Source organism: Pygocentrus nattereri, chromosome 2 (assembly GCF_015220715.1).
Source record: "Pygocentrus nattereri isolate fPygNat1 chromosome 2, fPygNat1.pri, whole genome shotgun sequence".
NCBI classification, from domain to species: domain Eukaryota; kingdom Metazoa; phylum Chordata; class Actinopteri; order Characiformes; family Serrasalmidae; genus Pygocentrus; species Pygocentrus nattereri.
The window spans coordinates 37,397,888-37,423,189 of NC_051212.1; the positions used below are offsets into that span (position 1 = coordinate 37,397,888).

Consider the following 25,302-nt stretch of genomic DNA (forward strand, 5'->3'; position numbering starts at 1 on the left):
CAGCACATTGTAGAATGGACAAACTCTCCATATGTAAGTGACAGTTCAGTCAAAAAATATTTACACAACCTCAGGTTTACTCCAATTAGTTGGTCTGCAAAAATTTTTTGTGGACAAAACTGAATGTATAACAATTGTATGCTGTACAGAGTCAGAGAGCACACAAGTCATTTGAACATTTGAATTTTAAGTCAAACCATTGCTTTAAAATTTATTATCTGCACTCTCAGGTCAAAGCTTTGGACACACCTAATGTCAGATAATACATTTTAAAAGCTTATGCTTAAATGCAAATTTGTTCCTAGGACGAATAGTAAATTTGGTGGCTGAAATAAAGTCTGGAATATCACCGCTGTTGGAAGAAAACTAAAATTATTATTAAACTAAAATTACTATTAAACTTAAAAAAAAAAAAAAAAAAAAACAACTACCATTTATATTGTCTCAATGTCATTACCAATGGACCAATAAAAATGGTCCACAGTGACTCAGAATAAAATTGTTACACTAACTTACCCTAAAATTCAAAAACGTTTGAAACAAAGCCTTGCATCTTCAAAAAGGAGTAACAAATGTCTTCAATCCTGTTGGAAAATCATCTCGCATAGCTGTTCATGATGCATCTTGAGACAATATTTAAAGCTACATTATTTTAGATACCAACACATCTAAAACAAACAAGGTGTGTTCAAACTTTTGACTGGTCGTGTACATTGAGCTTTCTAACTGTCGATTTCCAGACCAGCACCAACTATCAACACCTCATTAGCAAAGAAACGACTGCTAGACATTAAATTAAATGTATTTTCATAAAGACTGATTATAAGAACACTGACCACAGTGATTTCATTCCATTTTTTTGGACTCTTAAAGTCAACGACACATTCATTCAGCCATGAGCTGCTCCCAGTCACAAAATAACCCAACAGTATTTGTCCGAGGCAACTGCAGACTTGCCATTTTGTCTGAAGCCCTCTAGCATACGACAGTCCTGAATAAAACAGCTGAAATGTGCAGTGAGGTGAGCAGGCGGACTGTCTTTATCTTGCTGTCGCTTCCAATCTGTCCATTTAAATGTTACAGCTCTCAGCTGGGAATTAGCTTCTGCTTCCGAATAAATCTCTTGTTGCACTTCTCTGCCTTGGCCTTCTGTTCTGCTCCTGCCAGGACACAATGACGGTGGAAGCCTTTAACTTATGGTTGAGGAAGGAATATATGCTTATTTCAACATTCACACCTCAAACTTACCCAATTTCTTATTCACAAACTGCACCGCAGCCCCTTGGTTGGCACCCCTTTTCTTTTCCAGGGATAAAAGCTCAGCATCTGAAAGATAGTTCCTTGATGAGCAACAATTCTGTCAGCCAGCAACTGCTTATTACTGAAATTACCCATATTAAACATGTATACTGAGTGTAACTGATGTGCTTTCTTACTGGTTGTTCTATCTTTTCCTGGTCCATATAAGCGTGACCGAATGAAGTCCATGGCTGATTGCTGCAGTGATTCATCAGCGGCTTTGTCCTTCACCCGCATCACACTGCAGTTTCCCTGCAAACTGGAGCAGGACACAGGATTTTGATTTGTGAACATGAAGCTCATTTCTGTTTCCAATGCAGGCAGTCACTGACAATTTCTCTAGTTAGAGGGAGTAAGCAATTCAGAATCAATTCAACAACAGTTCTGTGCAGTGCATTCAGTTAACCAAAACAGCAGATCCTATTTTGTAATACACCATATCGATTACACTATAAAGTCATCTGTGAGGTGTAATTTACATATTTACAACTATATCATCTTTGTTAATTGTACTTTTTAGGATCTGTCTTATCTGTGTATTTACTGTATTATGGTATATTTTTATGTATTTATCTGATGTTTAAGTTGCCATTACAGTTGTACTTAATGTCTTATTATTCATCCTGTCCTAGAAGCACTACAGGTTAAATCACATACAATAATCCCCTTCTATAATAATTTTAATTGTTTCCATTTCAAACAAATCTAAGCAGCAACAACCAATTGCAACACCGATTTAAATTAGGATGCGGTTTCTGCCAGTCCCATGTTTGATAAACTTGAAAAAGCAAAATATAATCAACTAAACAGATCAAACAATGTGGTATTTGTGACAAATTAATACATACAATTGTAAACCCCCCCCTTGAGCTAACAATGAAAAATAGGGGCTATGTTGCTTGCTACAAGAGTAAAATCAAATCCTTACAGGAAAGGATATCCATTTGACAACTATCTTTGCAATGCCCCTGAACACTTGTTTTTACTCATACAAGACCAGGCGACCATCTTACTGAATAGGAAGAGACTTAAAGCCCAAACTAAAAGCCACATTGTTAACAAAAACAATGAAACTGGTGATAAAACCTTATAAAAACAGTACAAGTACTTTTTAGGGTTTGGTTTAAAAAAAAAAAAAAAAAAAACACCACAAAATGTCCTATTCATTTTCCTACCAGTGTCTGGTCTCCTTGGTTACAATGTCTCTGATAAAATCATGTCTCTGCTGTGGTACATAAAAAGTAATGGGCCTTTTTAGGCAAAATGGCTTTGGAGAAGAGCATCAGGCTAAGCAACCACAAACTCTTAGACCAGGAGTGCCCAACTCTAGTCCTGGAGGGCCAGTGTTAAGCAGTTTGGAGATTTACCTACTATTTGAGTTGGCTAATCCAGTACGAATCTGCCACGTTTGTAATTTTTACAAGTCTGCTAACTAATAATTTCAGAGCAAATTACTTTCTATAGCCCTATTTGAGCTTAATTAGTTTTAGCAGAGGAGGGCTGGTAATGTAATTTGATTTGACAGGCCAATTTGTACAGAGTAAAGGATCTGAGTAATTTCCCCAAATAACTGACTGAAGCATCATCGTGGCGATTGAAGCATCATGTCACAGGCGCCACATTTTAAAGCATCAACAGCACGCTGTGCAGCTAAATGGCAGATTTGAAACAGAAAAAAGGCGACGCTGTACAAGGGTGGAGCCTTCACCTCTACAGGCTAGTAAAGTGGGTTCATTCAACTTACCAAATGCTACCCAACAGGGCCAAGACCAAAAACGCTTCTTCTCCTTGTAATTCTGCCATCTCCAAAAACGTTGTGGATTTCAGTTGTCTTGTCATAAAATTAATTTTAGCTGTTGGCCTTGTCTTCAGATCACAAAAGTTCAGCAAATTATAAAAAGGTAATTCACTCGGAAATACACACGGAAATATTCTTTACCAGACTTGTAAAAACAACGGACACAACCGATTCATATCGGATTAAAGTCATAGAATATTGTTGGTAAATCACTCACATTACAACCTACCTAATACAGGAAAGGAAAACTAATACAACTAAAATACTGAGCTATAGTTCTAACACTGAGCCCTTGGTTGGGTTTTGTTTTTTGCAACCTGAAGACAAAGCTAACCGTTCAAAAGGAGCTTGATTTGATGCAACTCCTAAATCCTTAAGTTCATGAGAAGAATACTGAAATCCACAAAATTTTTGTTGATGGATGAAAAGACAAACAAAATTAAATATCTTGAAAGTACAGCTCGCAGCAAGTCATCTCATAGTGAAAAGAGATATAAAGTCGTCTCCTTCATCCAGTGTTGCCATATTTGCCATTTAACCATACGAGGTGTTATTGTTGGGAAGTTTGGCGCCTGTCGTATGATCCTGATGTGAAGGTTCCTGCGATGACGTTTTGATCTGGGCTATTTGGGGAAACTACCCAGATCCTTTATCCCATAGAAATCAATCAGTCAAATCACACACAAATTACATAACCAGACCTCCTCTGGTAAAACAAATCCAGCTCAACAGGACTTAATGAGACTGGCCCCAAACTCAGCAATTTGAGCCTACCTTCTAGACGCTTTCTGCGACTTTATTTCTTGCATGTTCTCCTCCTTCTCCTCATTTTTACTCTCCTCTGCAGGGAAAAACATCATACATTCAAAACAACTGTTTTTAAAACTAGGCACGCAATACATTACAATCACCCTGAAACAGATTTGGAGTCAACCAAAGTAGGGACTTTTAAGCAACAGAGAAAAAGTGAAAGGTATGTAGCAGACTCAGACTTACCCTTTTCAACTGAAAGCTTCTTTTTTCTATAATGAACAGAAGGTACAGTTAAATACAGTGGTAATGAGAGAAAATGAGCATATAGACATAGATACTGAGTGTAATAAATGTCACCTACTTCTGTGGCACTGTATCAAATTCTTCCAAAAGAGCTTCTGAAAGAAGACTTTTTTTCTTGGGGGAAAAAACACATTTTTACCAAGATTTCAGATGGTATAGGCGTCTGACAAGTTCATTAACGTATTACTAATTAACATATCAATTTACACATACAGGTAGGTAGAAATGGTTATTAAAGAACTCCTCACATGTGATGGCATGCTATGAAACATTCTGTACCTTTTGCTCTTGGAAAAACAGCTGCTTTTTTCTTCTCTTCTCCTTCAACAGCTCCTTTTCTCTGATGACAAACAGCATAATTACTCAGCAGCTCCAGAAAGTTATTAATACACTGCAGGTACCTGCTGGATTTTTATGTGGATTCATCAGAATTCTGTGATTTTTTTTTCTCAGCATCCAGGATTTGCCACACACAATATGACAAACCAACATTACTGCCATTACTGGACTGAACCACAGCTCTGCTGTCTTAAAGGGGAATTTCACTGATTTTCTTAACTTCTGTATAATTGTAAACGACCTCCATGTGTCTTCTGAGTTTTATTTTGCAAAGTTGAAAATGGTAAATTAGTGGTCAATTTTGAAAAATTGTTTTTTTTTTTTCCCCCTTAAAATGCTCAACATGCACCGCTCCAGCATAAATTAGTTTTTAATAATATATTTTAGGTTAAATATTTCTCTCAAAGCCATCATTAAGCAATGTGTCAGGCATCAGGCAGCGTATCTGTAAAAACCTCTGTGATGTAGCTGTTAGAAACAAGGGAATTTTGCAAAAAAAAATTGACAAATCAGTGGATCGTCCCTTTACATGCTGTAATGAGAAACACATCTGCCATCTACACTGAAGGCTAGGGTTCGATCCCCCACAGGGCCAGCAATCCATACTATACCACACTAACAGACACTTAACACTCCCTTTACCCACCTGTGTATAATGATCAAACTGTGTCTTCCAAATGTCATGCTAATGTAAATGTAAGAGGACCTGAACTGTAATAACACTGTTATTATGGAAATAACATGAATTAGGTAGAATATAACGCTGCTGAGTGCTAACATCAAAGTGCCAGTTATTTCCACACCTACATAATATTCACAACTGTTTGTACAGTGAATGCAGTTACAGGTGATGGAATAATATTTGATGTAATATTTTTTTTTTAATTATTAAAAAAAAAAAAATTATTTAGTAAACGCAACGGCTCTAGAACCATTCCATGCTTAAAAAGGTATGCAACACAAAACAGGGTTCTTCTATTGTTACAAGCCTGACACTGTAGTAACATCAAAACCATACACAACACATTCTCCATGAATCTGAAGAACCTTTTCACCATGCACAGAACCATTTACGCATTAAATGGTTCTAAACAGAACTACTGCTTTTACTAAAGAATGCTTAGAGAGCCATCTCTGTGTAGAGATTATAAGGACAGATAAACCTCTCATGCCGTAGCATGTACATAATAGCGCAGTGGTCACTAATCATCCTCTCTGAGATCCACATTTGTACAGAGCTCAGTTCTCAATGTAAACTAACCAGACAGACGACTGGTGATCACCACAAGGTCAGCTATTCAGAAAAACTCCAGTCCAGATCTGCTAGTCCACAGCACTATACAATTTAATGCTGCTTTAAATATAAGGAGCTCTCAATATTTGCCACTCTGTTAGCAACTTCTTAAGCTGAGGGCAGAAAAAACTGATTTTCAATGCTAAAAGGAATATTTAGTCCAGTTCTGGCCACACACATAACCACTTGCCATACAATACTGACACCACTGACGATGTGTTCCACTAAGACGTAGTAGATTTAGCCTGTTGAGCCTAACAGTGAGGCATGACTGACTTACTCCTACGGAAACTGTAATAACACCCCTGTGCTCAGCTTAACGGTTTGAGGTCTTAAGAGTTTTTTTTTAATAAACCGTATTTATTAAATAAACCAGGGACGCTTGTGAAACTGTCGTCTTGCACCGCCTTATCAAGACTTTCACCGTTGAACGAGGTTTAAGTTGGATTCTTCAGAGTCTTCCGTTCCACCTTAAATGGCAGCAGATGCACTACGGCGCCTGTACTTGCAAGCTTACAAGCGCTGTGCTATTTAAGGTGGAACGGATTATTCCAAACATTAGCCTCGTCACTAGTTTATGGTGAAAAAGACTATCACTCTTCAGCGTGGATGCGCAGTCGAGAGTAAGTAATTTCAGCCAAATCAGGACTCAAGAGTCAGACTCGAGTCATTTCGAGTGCGGTTTAGAATCATCTTCTGTTCTGGTCCAGCGCGCTAAGCGTGTTAGCAGCTGAGCTACCGCCCCACATATACTCACCTTCTCCTGGCGCGCAGCGCCTCCTCCGCGCTCTTCAGCGCCACTGATTTAGACTCCTCAAAGGCCACCTCCTCAGGCCCTTCATCTTCACTGGACTCGGATATTTCTCTTCCGAATTTAACCTGTTTCTCTGATTTGAGCTGAGGATCTCCACGCTGAAGCTTCGCCATATTGGACGCTGCACTAAAAGAAGCAGAGGTTGCAGAAGGAAACATCGCCGCCTGGCGCTCAGGAGGGTTACATGTTCTCTGACTCTATGAGGGGTTTGCAGTATAGACATTTAAGAATCACTTAAAGCTGGAAAAAATAAGGATAAACTGGTTTTTGATGGTCTGGTGCTGGTTTGCACCCAACGTGGTCTTGGTGGTTGACCAGCAGAACAGCGTACTAAACCAGTTACTCTGTTGAAAAGAATCAGCCTTTAAACCATTAAAAGTTTTTGTTGGTTCTTGGCGGTGTCCAGTTGTCTTAAATGGTATTTAGTGTTTTCCTGATGGGTTCACATCATAGTATAAAGAGTTCTAAAGGTTTAAGACAGGCCCTGGGTGATGCAATTTATACACCTGTGGCCATGAAAGTGATTGGAACACCTAAATTTAATGATTTGGACGGGTGAGTGATACTTTTGGCAGTATAGTGTATGAAGGATGTTGTTTTTGTACTTGTTTTGTGTTTGAGGATGTGGTGAATCGGATTGGCTGGTCTCTCCATGCTGTCCATGTCTGGACCAATCAGAGTTGGTGGAGACTCCGCTGTAGACTCTGCTGTTCTCTGTTCTGAGCGCTCATATTCACACATTATCAGTCCGGCTTGGTCAGCGCTGCTCTTTTCTTGGCCTTGCTGACTTTGTTCCTCGGTTTTCTGTCGCACAGTGGACATGTCCAGGTTTACAGTGCTTACTCTGGCCCTGTGTCTGTCCGGCGTGGCTGTTTGCTTCGTCCGGCCGTCTCTCTCCGCCGCAGCCCCGCCGCAGCCCTGCGCAGCTCCGCTACAATGGGAGGGACGAACGGTGCAGTACGACCACAACACCGGGAGGAATACGCGGGCGGTGGTCTCGTATGACGGACAGAACCAGCGTCTGAGGGTGCTGGAGGAGAAGAGGAAACACACACCGTGTAAGAGGTGAAGAGCGTGTTTCCAGCAGTGCAGGCTAGTCTGCACTGATAACACCGTATTAGCGAGCAGGACGAGCATCTGGGCAGTGGATGAAATATGCAGTGTGTTGTTTCCCTTCGTTTGCTTTGCATTTGTAAAATTCAAATGATTTCCATGCACGTTCCTGCAGTTTCGTAATCCTTAAAAGTAGGTGCAAAGGCTACATGAGCAACGTGCAGCTTAACATTAGCCCACCAACACTGGCTACTGAGAGCAAACAAACAACACGTGATGCTGCACGGTTTACAGTGTCATGGCGAAGACGGTCAACTGCACAGATATTAACCGCAGCATTTCTCTGTTGATCCTGCTGTTTAATATGCTGGTTTGAAATGGCTTCATGAGACTCAGCATGCACAAAGGGGTTTAGAGATTTCAGATGTTCACTTATTCAATAGTACACTGTACATGGTCAGCAAATACAGCTTAGGGAAAAGTGCACAGTCATGACACGAAATAACGAATTTCAGACTCATACAGGGCGGCCTGCTTCATGCTCATCCTCAGCTAATGTCTTTTCCTAAGCTACCTCCTTTACCTCACCCTCTGCCTCTTAACCCTCATCATCTGATGGCTGAAGACAGGGGTGTCCTAGCTGGGGGAATGGATTTATGGTCTATCCAAGACCTCTAGGTGCATAGGACCCTGAGGGCCAGGGTCAGGACTTTTTGTTTTGGGGGACAAGCTTAACTGGTATTTGCACAGGACCAAAAAATGTTGTGGAATGGCACAGGCTCGACTCAATGTCTGACTCCAGCTCAGTGATTCTACAATTCTCTCACTGATTTGTCTCCCAAAGTCTCCTAAAAAATGGTGGGAAAGAGCCCTAAACGTCCTCTACAAAGGATATTAAGAAACAAAATACTTGTTCAGCACATTTTTAAAAACCTACAAAGCTGCAGTTATACATACTAAAGCTTATTATTCAGTAACTACAGGGACACTAATGCAAGCAAATTCTTAGGTTAGAGAAGTGTGTAATAACACTTGGCCTTTTAAGTTGTTAAGAGGTTAAGAATAAGATATCTCTGAGAAGTGAAAGGTGTTCTTTCTAAAGTACAACAGGTTTTAGCCAGTAAATATGAGTGGTCTTTGAAATACAGGCCAGAAATGCATCTCCCCGAAAGAGGACAAATGAATTTAAGTCTTGAGAATAGAGGATAAACTCCTTACATTAACTCAGTACTGTGTACAGTTCAGTTGTTCTTGCAGAGTTCACCTAAGCCTTCCTCAGCACTGTGTAACTAACATTGTCTCACTGCTCAGGTACTTTGAATACATCTTCCTGTTCAACAGTGGGGTGCTCTTCCAGATTGAGCAAGTTACTAAAACCTGTGCTAAGCTTAATTTAACTGAGGAATGGGACCCATATGACATCCCGATGAACTCCACTTATGAGGATCAGTACTTCATTGGGGGACCAGGAGATATGATCGAGGTTCAAGAGTGGTCTGACAGAAAGCCAGCTCGTAAACGTAAGTATGGACTGATGTTGGATATTCAGCATTATTGAGACAAGTGAATGACATTTCTGGGGGCAGAGTGCACCAAGTCCCTTTCACTTATTAATCTCATCTCATTAATGCAGGAAAGATGATCAGAAAAGAATGTTATACAGCTGGGGGTGGTCGATATGGTAAAAAAATAATTTGTTGAAGATTTTCTTCATACATGACAGGGCAGCGCGGTTGCACGGTGGGTAGTGCTGTCCCCTCACAGCAAGAAGGGCCTGGGTTTGTTTTCTTGGCTATGCAGACAGGGTCCTTTCTGTGTGGAGTTTGCATTGAGTTTTGCAGTCCAAAGACATGCAGTCAGGCCAATTGGACATGCTACATTGCCCCTAGGTGTGTGAGTGAATGTGTGTGTCTGTCTGTCTGCCCTGTGATGGACTGGTGACCTGTCCAGGGTGTATCCTGCCTTCTGCCCAATGACCACAGGAATAGGCTCCAACACTTTCCCGTGACCCTAACGGGGCTTAGAAAGTCTGTGTGTTTTGATGATACATGATAAATATCACAGTGTTTTATTTTTCTGAGGTTTGATGAACTGATACATAAATTGTCATATATTGCATCATGTTTTGCAATATATCCTCATATATTGCCTGCCCCTTTAAAATGAACACATGTAAAAACCCTAGCAACACTGCAGTGTCTGATATATTTATTATAGGCCTGAGTCTACTGTTCTGACAATGGTCCATCACCCAAATAATATCTGGTCATAAATGGTCCTGTGGTTAGAAACTGACCAATAATGAATGTGGCTGATGAATTGTGCAGCAACTGATGCACTACAGACTAGAATAACGTACTTAATAAACCTAAAGAGCACTGATAAGGTAGTGTAGGCCTCTGTGATAAAATAGCAAGTGAGTGTAGGTACAAGGTAGGTCTATATGGAGCATTCTAAAACAGCCACCCCACTGTAAAAAAAATTAGTTCAGAAAAAAAAACAATTCAGATCTTAGATAGTTACAATGATTATCTTATGATCTATTTACACCTAAGGCATTCATTGATAGCGTAATAAGGAAGCTATATACAAAATCATCATTTATAAAGTTCTTCTTACTGGGAGGTGAAACTTTAAGGTGACCCCTACATTTCCACTTGTTAAAATAATACTTACATTTTTAATGTTGTTTTTAAAAGATTTTTAAATTGGAAATATTTAAATTAATGAGGAGTTTTAGTTCTTAGGCGGAGCCTTATTTTAACCACACCCCTGCGGTTTAGAGGAGGATACAAGATTGTATCTCTGTCCCTCATGGCCACATGGTAAGCAGTTAGATCTTATTGTTTTGAAGTAATGTGTCCCAGAGTATGAAAATCCGTGTGCAACATTAAAAACATTGTTTTGATGAAAACCTTTATGATTTTGTGTGTGTACAATTGTTCTAATTTGTTTTACTAGTCATGTACTGGCTAGCGTTTTTGAGTTAATAAGCTCATAGTGTCACTGCCAAAACAGTCACCACTGAAATATTTGCTAAAATTTGAATAGTGATATGATTGTTTTGGTAGTGACAAAATGTCTTAACTCCAAGTCAGTTGAAAGTCCAAATGTGTCCAAAATGTGTTTTCAATTCTGACTTTCAGTCAGTTTGGCATAATGATCCACATATAAGGCGTAAAGATGTTCAGAGATGTTGGTGAGATTTGCTTCCAAAAACGACTGTGATCTGTGTCTCCTTCACAGATGAGACCTGGGTGGGTGTGTACACCTTGAAAGACTGCTACCCTGTACAGGAGACTTACACTAAGAACAGCAGCATGACCACATCCACACGCTTCTTTGACTTGGCGCTGGGCATTAGCGACCCTGGGGTCTTCGTCCCACCCAGCAGCTGCCTGTCTGCTATACCTGAACGTATGGCCTCTGACTGCTGAACCTCTGGTTCCTGCACAACCACCTGTCTGCACTCTGCACAGGCGAATGATGGATGTGGCAAACACGGCTTTCTAGAGGGAAAACTATATTGAGCTAATGTTTAAGAGAAAAAATGGAGTGTATACCTATTTACTGATGAAGCATAATTGTAGCTTTTGCACAAATAACCATATATGTATACAGTAATGAAAATGATGGCACGTTTATATAGCAGTTCTAATGTTTTAAGTTTTATTTATTTTATATAAGGCATACAAAATTGTGTGCATCCACTTTAAACATAGAAGCACATTCTGGTCAGCATTCAAAGCATGCAAAGCCAGCAGTTCAGGTCGATACACACTACTTAAATTTTATACTGATCACTACTGTTTTTTTATTTATTATTATTGGTAATGGAGTAATTTGTAACTCAGCTGCTATCATTAGAATTCTAAATTCTGTCCTGTGTGATTGCTGGGCAGTGTTGCAAAGCTATATATCCATGACGCAACATAATAAAACCAGTTGCCAGAAATGATTCCTGTGGATTTGTTTTCATTCATGTTCAGAAAATAAAAAGGCACATGCATCTGAATAAAAATATCTTACAAATAGATATGATAGTCCATGCTGGATGGCTGATGGCTGAATATATGAATAAACACCACAATGAATTTTTTAAAAATAGAAATATAAAATTCCCACAATTCTTTTTTCAAGCTGAAGATAAAATACAAACTCATAGCCTATAGCTGGAGATAAAACTACAACTCCCACAATTCCTTTCTCAAGCCGAAAGCTGGAGATAAAACTACAACTCCCACGATTCCTATTCAAGCCTATGGCTGGAGATGAAACTACAACTCCAACAATTCCTATTTAAAAACAGAGTTACGTACCTGTTATTAAGATAACCGTAGCGCCTGAGAGAAGTTTCTTTTTCGCACTGATACAGGAACACCCCCGACATCCGAAACTTCATTTTAGCTTCATAAAATAAATGAAAAACAGTCATGAGATCAGCGGTTAAGCTCAAGTAGCCGGCCGGATGGTACGGCCCGACGTCCAGTAACACTAACGTTAGTTTAGCTGGATAACCCAGTTTTCCTCTTTACCTAAATGTTTTAGTCGGTTTACAGTTCAGTCTTTTATCTTCACTGAGAACTAAGGTGAGTAAACACCGCTACGCTTCATGTTATATTGTGTAACAGACACATTCCTGACGAAGAGTGAGAGATGAGTAGCTGCCTGGCTAATTTTAGCTCGGTTAGTTAGCTTGTTTGTTCTGCTAACTTGATATCTTCGCTTTATTTTAGGGACGCGAGCGTATTATTATTAGCATAAACAGGCACATTCAGACAAACTACCTGCCTCTCAAACTGTCTAACTTGTCAGTGTTTATTATGCAAGACTAACACAAACGCGGGCGTACAAATGTGCTCTTGATAACGTGCTTGTAGTCGAAGGTTCGTGGAAAAGGTTTCATGAAACGGGGCGTTTAGCTAATGTTAGTCTCGTTGTGTCCTGCCAGCCTTTGCTGGTCTGGTTAGCTAATGTTAGTGATTCCCCTCGTCTCTGTAACAGGTGACCGAGTGTATTTGCTCCTTTAGTTACAGCGAATCATTCAAGGCCTCTCAGTTTACGTAGTTAACCTAGCTAACTAAACTGGGCTAGCGTTACACAGTCAATTACGCCAGTTCATTTGGTCTAAATGGAAACTTAAAGGATTCTACTGGATTATTGTGACCAATGAAATATGTTAAGAATAGGCCCTGGTAATTTTGTAAGGCATAATTTGCAGACAGTGGTCTTTTTTTTTTATCGATTAAATGGCAAAACTATGAGGAACTTGAGAGACAGTTAAACGTTGTCACTGTCAGGCTAACAAACAGGTTTTACTTCCTTAATACTGGTAAAGGCTTGCTATGCATCTTTTACTGTGGTTTATTTAACCGTAGCCGCTGTTTAAAGTGCTTGATACAATTCACGATTGTGGTATCACAGTGACAGGTTCAAGAAGTCCTACCCTTTGTAAATGTTAAGTTTTCCCATAGTCTTTTCTGTCTGTGGTGAGTCCACCTGCAGGTATATTACACTTAAAGAAATGGCTCTTCTTTGCATGATTAAAGGGTTCTTTGATGGTGAAAGGGATCCTCAGATTGGAGGAGAATGTGCTGTAGATGGTGCTATGTAGAACCTTTTTGAAAGGCTTGTGAAGCACCATAAAGGGTTTTACTATTGTTACAAGCTTGTATCTTAACTACAGCAGAATGCTTTTTGGTGCTGTATAGGGCCCTTTTCAAAAAGTTTCCATGCAGAACCATCTATAGCACGTTCTCCACTTTCACGATGCAAAGAACCCTTTAATCATGCAAAGGGTGTATTAAGTGTTCATGGTTGTAAATACAACATTTTTTTTCCTAGCTAAAGAATCCTTGAAAACCGTCTTTTTAAGAGTGTATGCAGTGGCATGACTAAGCCAGAGTCCACATTCATCAAGCTTCTTAGAGTAGGAGGACTGATCTTGGATCTGATTTTGTTGATATATAGGATGTTCTCAAAGACAGAAAAAGATCCTAGATCAGCACTCAGTCATTTGGTGAATATAGACCTAAATGTTTTATTGTAAACCTTTGATCCCCACAGTCCTAATCTGCTTTTACCATCTGATCATGAGTGTTTGGATATTTTATAAAGAAGTCTTATTTGCACAAATCATAAACGCAGCTGCCTGATTTCCATACAGCCTGTATGATTACAGGGATGAGAAATATACTGACTTCTCTCTGTTATTACTTTTTATTAGAAGTACTTTATGTGTAACTGTCTGTTTTGATCAGACAGTTCTGACCTGGGTGCCAAGTTGGTTATAAGACTTTTATTCCACTTTTATGATTTGTGACTAAAAGTAGATGACTGACATTCGGAGGCACTGCTTTTCCATTTTCATTGTCCTCACAATCCAATCCAAGGTTCAAATACCCACATATATGTAATGATAACTTTTCTTGTTCTTTTTGCTGGGCAGCTGCATACACTACTGTGCTTTGCGTTGTATCATTATATATGTTGTATATACACCATCTGTACTGACCACGGTCCGTTTATTTATCTTCTTAGATCAAACGTTATGCAGTGTGGAATGCTTCTGTAATTGTAATGATATTGTTTCTGATAAAACCCAAAGATGTTTCTGAATATTACTGTGAATAATTTACTCCTCCGAACAATATTTTTATGGGAAAGTTTTGCATTTTTATGGACAAGTTTATTTATATAGTACATTTCACACACATCATCATCACTTCTCTATTCCAATAGAAATGAGCAGAGCAGCACACATTCCTCTACTGATCACGTGTTTAGTTGTGGCTGTTGGTGTAATAGATAGTAATAGATATAATATAATATAGATCTCTACAAACACTCAGACTTGCCCTCTGCTTGTCTAGAGTATGAGTGCTTTAACTTGAGTACATTTCTGGCCCAAGATTGCAATTCTAACTAGGCTGTTATATACACAGCTGCTCTGTTTTCCTGGTCACACTGAAGTCTTGACTGACCTTAACATTGCCCAATTAAAACATGTGGTGTATTGTAGGGGTGGGAAATATGGCAAAAATGCAACATCATGATACCAGAAAAGGTTTTCACTATACATACGGTGACCTACGGTGACCCCCCCCCCCCCCTGCCCCCCCCCCCAAAAAAAAAAAACAGTTCATGCGCAGCACTGCACTTAAGTGTAATAACACAGGACTAATTACGCTGTCTTTGTAATGAAACATGCAGTTGTTCAGTGTTTTCAGGTGCTGACATCAAAGATATGCATAAAAATGCAGATTGGAACATCATTTATCACAGTGACAATGAAGTATCGGCAGATTGCCCACCCCTAGTCCAGAGATCAGACTATTTCAGATGGGTTCAGATGTGTGTGAATGCGTGAACAAAAACTCTGAAAGTAAGGTTTTCCAACATTTCGTGGTGTTTTCTCTTTAGCACGACACTTATGATGACAGCTTTTTGAATTGCAAAAGGCTAAAGAGCTATAAATGCACTCGTCCTCTAGCAGCTGTTGTAATTGTTTTTGTTCAATTCAGCTTCTTAAACTATTTAAGAACTTAGTTGTGCTATTGTTTGAATGTAAACATAGTGACTGTCATGCTAATTCTCCCACTACTGTAGAAATCCACATATAACCCTTGAAGTCACCCGTCAACCTCGTATGAACACTATTAGAACAGTCCGATATGCTTTTGGCTGTTTCCCAAAATAGGCCTTCTGCAGCTGTGTGAAATATTTCTGTGTTTCAGCTTAAGCAGACATGGTTGCTGAGTGTTTCTCTTGTGGTTGGTGAGAGGAAGCAGTGGGCGTGTCTGGACTGAGTGAGAGGTCATGGCCAGCCAGTGCAGCAGTGTGGACTCCAGAGCCACGTTAGGGGGTGTGGGCTCCATTAACTCCACTCCCATATCTGCCCGCATCGAATCCTACGAAGGAGTGGAGAAGAAGTGCATCTCTGATGTCAGGAGAACTTTCTGCCTGTTTGTGACCTTTGACCTCCTGTTCGTCACTCTGCTCTGGATCATTGAGCTCAATGTAGGTTCAGCGGTTGCACCTTAGTGCTGTTGCCTCCTCCAGTGGCAGTTCGCTAAAGCATTGATCAGGGATGGAAAAACTGTGCCCTGACCACGCCTTATTTCCTATTTATTGTTGTGCTTACAGAGATGTTGTACTGGGGTGTTCATGAAGCACTGTTTAAAAGTTGTGGTTGTTCACGCATACTGGGGTTCGTTTCCTGACATGGGCAAGCCCACTACGCAAAAAAAAAATAAGTCCTTGGTCTTGTAACACTATATTCTCCTCCCTCTGCAACATGGTTAAAGTGTGGCTTAATTTAAAGTGTTTACCACGTGCCATAAAAGTCTCTCACTTGGTACAAAAACCTGTCATAGCATTGAATAGCAAAGTTTAACACATTCTAAGTACTTGTAATCTTTACTGAACAGTCTTCTCAAGGCCTGTTTTCTGTTAACTATGTATTTCTTAAAAATCGGAGTTTTCTTCAGGATATAATATTTATTATATGCTGAAGATTAACAATAACCTGTTACAATTTTCACTATATATACATTATGTGTATAAACACACACATAAATATATAAACTTCAAAATGATTATTTCTGTGTGCAATATTTAAAGCTACAGCATGAGTTTAGTGAGTTTTAAAGACCTTTTGACCCTGTATTTTCTCAACAGGAACTTATTTGACCTTTTTCCAACTTTTTATTAAATAAGAGCAATTATGTCTGATTAACAAAGTAATGTGTATATATATTTTGACTTGTTTGACTCAAAAGCAGATTATAAAGTTCCCAAGATGTCTGTATGCTTCTTAAAAGTTAATATGCTCTTCGGTTTCTTTGTATATTATGTCCAGAACATCTTCCTGTGTCATTCAGCAAATATTCCATCTGATCAGTTTTTTGGGCAGGATGTTTCACAGGGAAAGTTCATGGCTCAGATGATGCGTGAGAGAAAGGGAAAGTGCGGTGCAATTCAGCTAATTGAATCTTTTAAATTAGGTATCTCCATTTTTGTCAAGTTTTGTTTTCCATAGCATTAATTAAATATTCAGTATGACCACTGTCATTTACGTTGTTTAAACGTTTCACAGTGAAAGAGAAACTAGAAAAACTTTTACACTCACTTACATTAAAAGTTAAAAACTTTGTCGCGTTCACTTGTCAAGTTAGTACTTTGCAGAAACGTTTTTCTTTGGACATTTTTAGTTACGCTCACGGATGGACGTGGATGCACGCCTAATTACAGATCCTGAATGATTTTACAATAGATTTGTATATGACATTTAAGCATACTGCCCTCAGTATTTGTTTCATTTGGCTCTCTTATGATTTTAGGCTAGATTGTCACATACAGTATTTCACTTCCAAAATGCGATCTACTTTATCATTCTGAAATTTTTAAAATGACATTTTCTTTCAGTTTAATATGCAAGGCCTCATTTTAATGGGAAGTGTTAGATAAACATACTTCGAAAGCTTTAGGCAAGAAAAAACCTGGCAGTATCTGAGCCGTGAACTGCATGCAGGTATTTTCAGTAAATCTATCGCTGCCCAGGAAATCTACTTACAGGGAAATTCCAGTTTGTAAACAGTCATGTAGAGTCCTGTAAGGCATAATGGTTCACTGTAGGGAAACTTTTTTTACTCTCTTTTTTACACTGACTTTTACACTGCTTTCTTTACAAAGGTAGTGATAGGAACCGGGGGTCGCAATGTCTACAACACAAATGTAGTCATTTTATTTATAATCCAGATTTGTTCAACTCCACTCTTAAAAATGTTTTTTCAGGGGTTCTTTAGTAAAGACAGTGGTTCTGTATAACATTTATAGAACTGTTTGCATGTTTAAAGGGTTCTTTGCATGGTGAAATGGTTCTTCAGATCGATGGAGAATGTGTTGTATATGGTGAAGAGATTTTCATGCAGCTATCATAAGGTAAAGGGGAAACTTGGGACCGAAATTCACTTGGAAAAATTCAAAATGGATTTTTGACATTTGGTAGAAGCTCTTATTTAGATCGACTTACACTTTGATCGTTTTACAGAGGTAGGCAACAATAGTGTTGGAAGTATTGCCCAAGGACTTTTATTGGTACAGCATAGGGTGCTTGCCCAGTTGGGGGAGTGAACCCCAGTCTACAGCATGAAGGACATCACACTACCCATTACGCTATACAACCAAGATGTTTTGTTTTACACAAGTGACCATTGGTGTTTTGCGATATCAATAAAGATAACTACACAGGATAATTACAGTGGTAGTGGTGGGGGAGATATTTTTGTGCAGTTCTGGATTTAGGTAGTTTGTTAAGGAACCTGCTTTTGTTTATTCCCTCATGTCATCTCTTTTTCAGGTCAATGGAGGAATACAAGAGGAGCTAAAAAAGGAGGTGTTACAATATGACTACCATAAATCCTTCTTTGATATTTTTGTAAGTACTCTGTTTTTACTTTTGTGTAAGATCTGTATCCAGAGAGCTTGCAAAATGTTCTTGCTATTACAATGAGTGTCTATGAGCTTTAGATTTAGTCTGATTTATTCATTAAAAGGGCTGGTTCAGCTGCAGGTTTAGATGTCAAACAATCAGGAGCACGGCTCTTGTAATTAATCAGTTGTTTTAGACAAACTGATTAAAGAAAATTGTTTCTTGATTGGAATTTAAACCTGCACAGACTGTCTGTGGTGAAGATTGGTGACCCCTGCTGTCCTGTTGTAATGATGTCGTAGTTATTTAAATTGTATAAGTGGATGGTTACACCACCACTGCTCCCAACTACAAGCTGTAGTTCCTTAAAACTGTGGTTCTTATTCTTTCCCCCTCCCTCTCAACTCACCCCAAAGCACTCTAGATCAGCTTTCTTCACATTTCTGCATGTGCAGTGGACATGAACACAACGCTGAAGTCCACATGCTACATTGCTATTTAGTAATGCCACCACAGGAGCTGCCTATCACATGGAAAACATGGCATTGGCTGTATATGAATGGGGAAAAAAAACAAAACAAAACCAAAAACCATTCCAACCCAATCATATTGTTTAGCTGATATTCTTCATAGTAGTTTAAAGTTTGTACATTAAATTCAGGTGTGGAGATTTTTATCCTAATGTTCTGCACCTTTTTAAAAAAAATGATTACTTAATACAGAAATACTAGAATACTGTGATATTTTTTGCTAGGTTATTATACAGTGATTATACATACACAAGCAGCCAATGGCCAATATGCTCTTCCTTACTGTCTGTTAATATAATGTTTGTAAGAAAACAGTATCTCCCTAAAAGTTGACAGTTTTTTTTTTTCTTGTTAACATTTTGACATTTTGTTCATTGCCTCGGGGTAGATAAACACACTTTATCTCCTCAGTTTATGGCCTTTGCTCCTTTTTCAGGTTTTGGCTGCCTTCCGATTTATGGTTTTGATCCTGGCATATGCAGTGTGTCGATTGCGCCACTGGTGGGCCATCGCGGTACGTTGACTGCCTCAAGTCTTAAAAAAAAACCAGTAACAGGCAGTGCTTCCTTGTATTGACACCAGGGGGTAGCAGTGCTCTATCTTATTTCAGTTTGATTCATTATGCATTAAGAGCTTCTGCAGCACTGTTTTTTTGGCAGTAGCCTGTTATGTTGCATTATACAGATAAATATACCAGCTATTGAACAAGATACTGAAAAACAAATACACTGTTGTATACAAACTGTTGAGAACACTGGTGTTTATAAATCAGTGATGATTTAGTGCTGTGCTTAATTTCTTTTCATTAATACATGGAGGTCATTGTCATATTTATTTCTTTACAGATAACTACAGCTATCACCAGTGCGTTCTTGATTGCAAAAGTTATTATATCAAAGGTATTTCATTTTATATTTCTCTCCTTTTTGCATGTATGATTAAATACTACATTGCTCACAGTGTCAAAGCAAGCCAGTGTTGCATTATCGCTGAGGCTGCATTATAATACAATCCTGTTTAATAATTCCACTTGGATGCACAGACTAAACAGGATAACGGGCTACTTACTTAGAAAGTAAGAAAAACAATTAATTTGTCACTGTTTCTTGAACCTGTCACGAGCCAGTTTCAGTAATGGATTAAGAAAACTAAATGAGCAAGGTTGTTCTTTACTGAGATTCAGTTTCATGGTCACAACTGTTTTTGAACATTTTAGAACGAATTATTAAGGAGACTTTCACTGATGTTTCAACGTCTGTGCATAATTTAATGGTTGAGATGTAAAAGTCATTCAGAGTGGGTCAAAAAGTACTCAGTACTTTTTCATTGCTGAAAAACCTGCCAGCTCAGATTTCTTTGCAGTGGTGGTCATCTGAACCAGGTCACGATGTGTACAACACAAATGTAGCCACTTAATTTGCTGTTCATTAAAAACCAGTGAAAACTCTTTGGAGTTTTTATATGTTATGTTGTTGATGAAATCACAGCAAATCTAAAACAAATATGTTTTTCATGTGGACTATTTTACCTTAATATATCCTGCCTGTACCTCTCTACCATCAATGGATTAAAAAAAAAAAAGCTTCTGACCTAAATCTCATTGCCTAAATATAGTTTTGCAATGTCTCAGACCTGAGGCAGGAGGTTCCTAATCATGTCATAGTCATTTTCTGGGTGGTAGCTTTTTGAGGCATTTAAGGGGCATGCCACTCATTTTTTTTAAAATCTTCACTGAATTAAGCAGTTAAGATGTAGACAGAGTTATTCAGAGGAGTCTGGCCTGAAATGTTCTAGAGAAACTTAGAATTGTTCATAGTGGTAGTTGTAAGAACCAGACGTCTGAAGAGTTTGACATCTCTAAAAGCTTTCTCACAGAAAGTCATATATGAATGAAAAATATAAATCATTTAAATATACAATTAGATTTAAAAAAATATATGAAACGGCTCTGAATATGCAGCCTGATGTCTGAGACGTTGTAATGATAGTTTTGAGAGGATTTTATGTTCTGTACTACAGAAATAAATATTTCTTACATGTGGCCCTTTAATGCTTGTTCTCTCTGGGGTCTGTCCAGCTGCTCTCTCAGGGAGCATTTGGTTATCTACTGCCTATAATCTCTTTCATCCTGGCATGGATAGAGACCTGGTTTCTGGACTTTAAAGTTCTTCCACAGGAAGCTAATGATGAGAACAGTGAGTTTGCTCCTCAAGTTATATCACAATATTATCTCAGTTATCACCCCTGATGAATCAGACCTCTGATACAGTCCATTTGATGTATCTTGTTTTTGAATTGCTTATAGAGTATTAGCTCTCACTGATGTCTGTGTTCTGGATGACAGGGTATCTGACGATACAAAACATTGCAGAAAGAGCTCCTCTTGTGCACCCAGGGCCGATCTCAGACGGCCAGTTTTACTCACCACCAGACTCTGTGGCAGGTAAGAGTCTGATCATGAACAGCCAGAAGAAAGAACACGACAGCGTGCACTAACATTCAAATGATTAGAGTCAGTGTTTTTAATAATGTGAAGCCAATTGCAATGAATAAAATGATTCTAATGTGAATAATGGGAAAGATGTGTTCAGAATAATGAACAGAGCTGTTGATGATTTTTAAATAACTGAGAAAGCTTTATTTAAATTCTAATAAAGATTTCAGTTATAACAAAATTGAAATCCAGAATACCTTGTATTTCAAAAGTAGTGATCATATCTCAAGATGGATACCTCAAAGATATATATTATTGTAAATAATAATAATAATAATAATAATAATAATATGCAGCTCAGTGTTTCACAGAGGTATTAAAGTGTAGCAGCAATATAAAAAAGTAACATTATTAATAATAGCAATAATAATAGAAATCAATAATGAATAAATGATTAAAAATAATAAAATAAATTAAAGTAATATTATTACTATTACTATTGAAAGTAAGTAAAAATGGTATCATGAAAGAATAAATGATGAAATCTTGAAATGATGTACTGATGTTGCCTGTCAATTTTTCTGTTGCATAAAATCAAAAGGCTGCCTCACCACGTTGTTTCTTGTTAATCTGTGGTAGTCTAAGCTAGCATTGCATGACCTTAAAGAGCGATTTTGAAACATGCAGAGACAGGCAGTCCATTATGTATGATTCTAATCTGTGTAATGCTTTAAAACCAGAAGCAGTATGTTAAAATCTATCCCAAAAGAGACTGGACGCCAGTGTAATGAAGCCAGAATTAGTGTGAGGAGTTCTCTCCTTTGTGCTGCTGTTAGCGCTCTAGTAACAGCATTCTGGATAAGCTGTAACTTATCTATCAATTTTTTGGCAAATTGGTAAGCAGCGAGTTGCAGTAGTCAAATTGTGAAAAAACAAAAGCATGTGCCAATTTCTTAGCTTCATGTAGACTGGTATAGTTTGGAGGAATATTTCCAATGTTATCTTTCATATTTAATTCAGAATCAAACAGTACACACAGACTCTTCACCACTGTGACCTGTGTGGATAGACTTTGATTTTCTCTATTAGCATTAGCTCCTAATGAAGATCAAAAATAAGTTCTGTTTGATCTTCATTAAGTTCTCTCATCCATTTAGTGATATTGGCTGTGGACTCTGTCAAAGCATTAAGCCTAATAGTACAAATGGATGATTACCATTTGATTATTTGCTGATAAAAGACTTTTTTTGTTATGGCGGTGCTTGAAATATAGAATAAAACTAATCTCAAAATATATTTTAGTCTTTAGTTTTTAATACAATCTGCATTAAAGCGTTCGGTGTTTATTATTATTATTATTATTATTATTTTTGTTGTTATGCAGAACTCCTAAGATTAGTGTGGGGAAACATTGTGTTTCCTGAGTTTTCTGGTAGATACGAGATGAAATGATACAATGCTCTTTGAGTAGTATTAAGTAACTGTTGAACCACAAAGCAGGTTTCCTGTAAATATCACTGTGAGAGTCCAGGTGCACCATCACTCTTTCCGAGAGATTAAAACAAATTGCGCAACATGGTTTTTCAGAATAACTCCCTGTTCTATTCACAGAGCTTTCTTTTTGTTTTTTTCTTTCCAATAAGTGGAACCTAAGTGAAGATGTAGCCTACGTAAAGTAACAAACATAATATGAAATGTATGAAATATGAAATGTATAGCTTACATCTCTTATGACTTTTAACTTTATTTTGTCACCAATGAACCTTTTAATTCTTCACCCCCAAAAAAGTTTTCAGTTGTTTTTCATGTACTCAATAGTGAGCCTGTACATTTGGGCATATAAAGAAGCTCAAGAGATTAAATGTTTTGGACTTCTTGCAGATTCGGATGAAGAGCTTGATGATAAACATGACCTTGAGAAGCCCATTGTCTAGCAGGTATTTACTATCACTTATTCTGTTGGAAATAAAATTATTTTCCAAGATAACTACAGTAGTATACTAACGTTATGGCTCCTCTGGTTGTTGAGTTGTTTTTTGTTTGTTTGTTTATGTATTTATTTAAGTTAAATAAGCACATCCTCTACAAAAAACACACTACTAATCTTAATGCACAGTTACTGTTTATTTGCTGAATTTAACACAGAAAAAATAAAATGTGGCTTGTTCAAAGATGTTTTATATTTGGTTTATTTTTTTTTCTAAAATGTAAAACTCTGCACTGAAATGACATATTTAAGTGTGTTCTCTGTAGATGTGTAATTTTATACTTCAACATGTCATTTAACCAGAACACCGAAACCTTTGCATATGAAATACGAATATATCAAAATATTCATCAGCAGATCTTTGTTGTTTTTGTCAGGAGTATCGGGTCATAAAACTGCCAAACTGCTGAATAGTGTCATTAAAGCCTCGATGTGAATCGAGCCAGCGCTCTCTGCTCTCTATGGTTCATTATCTGAAGTGATCTGGACGGTCAGTCTGCCTCGGATCCATCATCACCACTTCTGCAGTACCACTGTCAGCGCCGCTGCAGCACTCCAAACTATCAATGCAATCATTTTACAATGCCACAAAATCTTTATCATGTCTTAATGGATGCTGGGCCGCATGTACACGGCCCTGATGTTTACATGTTTGTCAAATCGCTGATGGACAGATATCACAGTTATGAAGGAACCATCTACTCGCTTGTTCTTTTTCTGCTTGTGCTGCACTTTCACATTGTTTCCCCTCAACAGAGTGGCAGACGAGTCCTCGTTCTCCGCCGTCCTCGTGGCCCTACTGTAGCAAATGGCCGCCATCGTTAATGTAAATGCTCTGACTTTAGCGGTCTTAAATTCGACATTAAGGGTTTGATGCATACAACACAGAGCCCTTACATGTGAACAGTATTTATAGGTTAAAGTTGCAGCTACACAAGCACTTATTAGTGATCATTTTGCAATATATCAAAGCATTTAGCCTTTTTATTACATTACCACTAATATGCTAGGCATCAGTTTGTGTATAGGAAATTGACCATTGACCATTATAGGCAGTTATATACTGTATTACCTATAATATGTTCAGAACAGTTTGTTTACCTGCAAAACAACTTTGAAAATAAAGGGCTCACCTCATTTCGCATGATCTTAAACTAAGTCTGCCACCGATATGAAGCATGACTTGTAAATGGTTTGTCCATGTTGTATATTAGGAAACATTCCTGAATGCCTAAAGCGTATCAATTCAATAGCGACTTCTTCTGTTACCGACTTTATTTGTGACTTTCTGTGTTGATCAATAAGCCACGCTTACAGATAAGGGCTTACACACCTGGTGCTTATCTGGCGCCTTCAGCCTTCTTGATGTACACTATTTAGAAAATCACTTTTTAATGCACGTACACCTAATGCCATTCTTTTTCATGATAACTGTGAACTAATTTGTTTTAATTAAAGTTTTCTGTTTGTCATTTTGAATTGCTGTCCTCCTTTGAATTAAAATACACACACAAAAGTGGCCGATCTTGAATGTGTTTCAGTTTTATGAGATGGTAAGCTCAGTACATGTGATCAAAACAAAATATGTACCTGAAAGTTTTACAGTATAACATCATTTCTGTCTAATAAAATTAAGATGTAGATTGATATAATGTTAAATCATAAATCAGTTTCTCCATTAGTTACTAAGTTCACAGTGGTGGTCATTGGAACCAGACATCTGGAGCGTTTAATGCCTCAAGTCAAGTCAACATTTATTTCTATAGTGCTTTTTAAAACGGACGTCGCAAAGCAGCTTTACCAAAAATATTCATTAAGAGAAAGAGGATGAAACCTTGAGAGGAACTAAGACTCAGGAGGGGAACCCATCCTCCTCTGATCGACACCAGATAGCGAAACGGTTTAAACCTTTAATGTTCTGCTCATCCATTTGGTAGAGCACATTTTGAGTCACTGTACATGCCATTTTGAAAGTTGTGGGGTCAAAAAAATAAATAAACCAATTGTTTTTACTATTGCCCAAACAAATAAAAAACACAAACAATATAATTCCATTGCTTTTTTCTTGGTGAGGACATTAAAGGGATAAGGTACATAACAGAAAATGCCTGAGACATGTTTTATTATAGTTTTGAGATAATGACTGAATTATGCAGAAATTTAGAAAATAGCGTTCAAAAATAAGTTTTACATTATGAACTCGTACACCTTTTTATATTCAACTAGATTTGTGTTTGTGTGAACTGTGTAACTACGGCTAAACAGT

At 38.0% G+C, this 25,302-nt stretch overlaps 3 protein-coding genes across 3 annotated transcripts; 2 read left to right on the top strand and 1 right to left on the bottom strand.

The window, feature by feature from the left end:
- Positions 1 to 59: 59 nt before the first annotated feature.
- On the bottom strand, positions 60 to 7,456 carry nol7 (nucleolar protein 7). Its single transcript, XM_017714213.2, has 9 exons — positions 7,206 to 7,456; positions 6,544 to 6,721; positions 4,433 to 4,493; positions 4,212 to 4,267; positions 4,094 to 4,119; positions 3,872 to 3,938; positions 1,437 to 1,558; positions 1,249 to 1,326; positions 60 to 1,160 (listed from the first exon to the last, which is right to left on the bottom strand). The coding sequence occupies exons 1-9, from the start codon at positions 7,420 to 7,422 to the stop codon at positions 1,087 to 1,089; spliced, it is 879 nt and encodes a 292-aa protein (XP_017569702.2). The 5' UTR covers positions 7,423 to 7,456; the 3' UTR covers positions 60 to 1,086.
- On the top strand, positions 7,392 to 11,611 carry epdr1 (ependymin related 1). Its single transcript, XM_017714214.2, has 3 exons — positions 7,392 to 7,665; positions 8,965 to 9,173; positions 10,900 to 11,611. Exons 1-3 carry the CDS (start codon positions 7,421 to 7,423, stop codon positions 11,088 to 11,090), a joined length of 645 nt encoding a protein of 214 aa, XP_017569703.1. The 5' UTR covers positions 7,392 to 7,420; the 3' UTR covers positions 11,091 to 11,611.
- Positions 11,612 to 11,922: 311 nt separating this feature from the next.
- Positions 11,923 to 24,515, top strand: stard3nl (STARD3 N-terminal like). The gene is made up of 9 exons (XM_017714215.2): positions 11,923 to 12,242; positions 15,390 to 15,672; positions 18,014 to 18,091; positions 19,052 to 19,129; positions 19,461 to 19,514; positions 20,693 to 20,810; positions 20,960 to 21,058; positions 22,931 to 22,986; positions 23,414 to 24,515. The coding sequence occupies exons 2-8, from the start codon at positions 15,472 to 15,474 to the stop codon at positions 22,981 to 22,983; spliced, it is 681 nt and encodes a 226-aa protein (XP_017569704.1). The 5' UTR covers positions 11,923 to 12,242; positions 15,390 to 15,471; the 3' UTR covers positions 22,984 to 22,986; positions 23,414 to 24,515.
- The last annotated feature ends 787 nt before the right edge of the window (positions 24,516 to 25,302 follow it).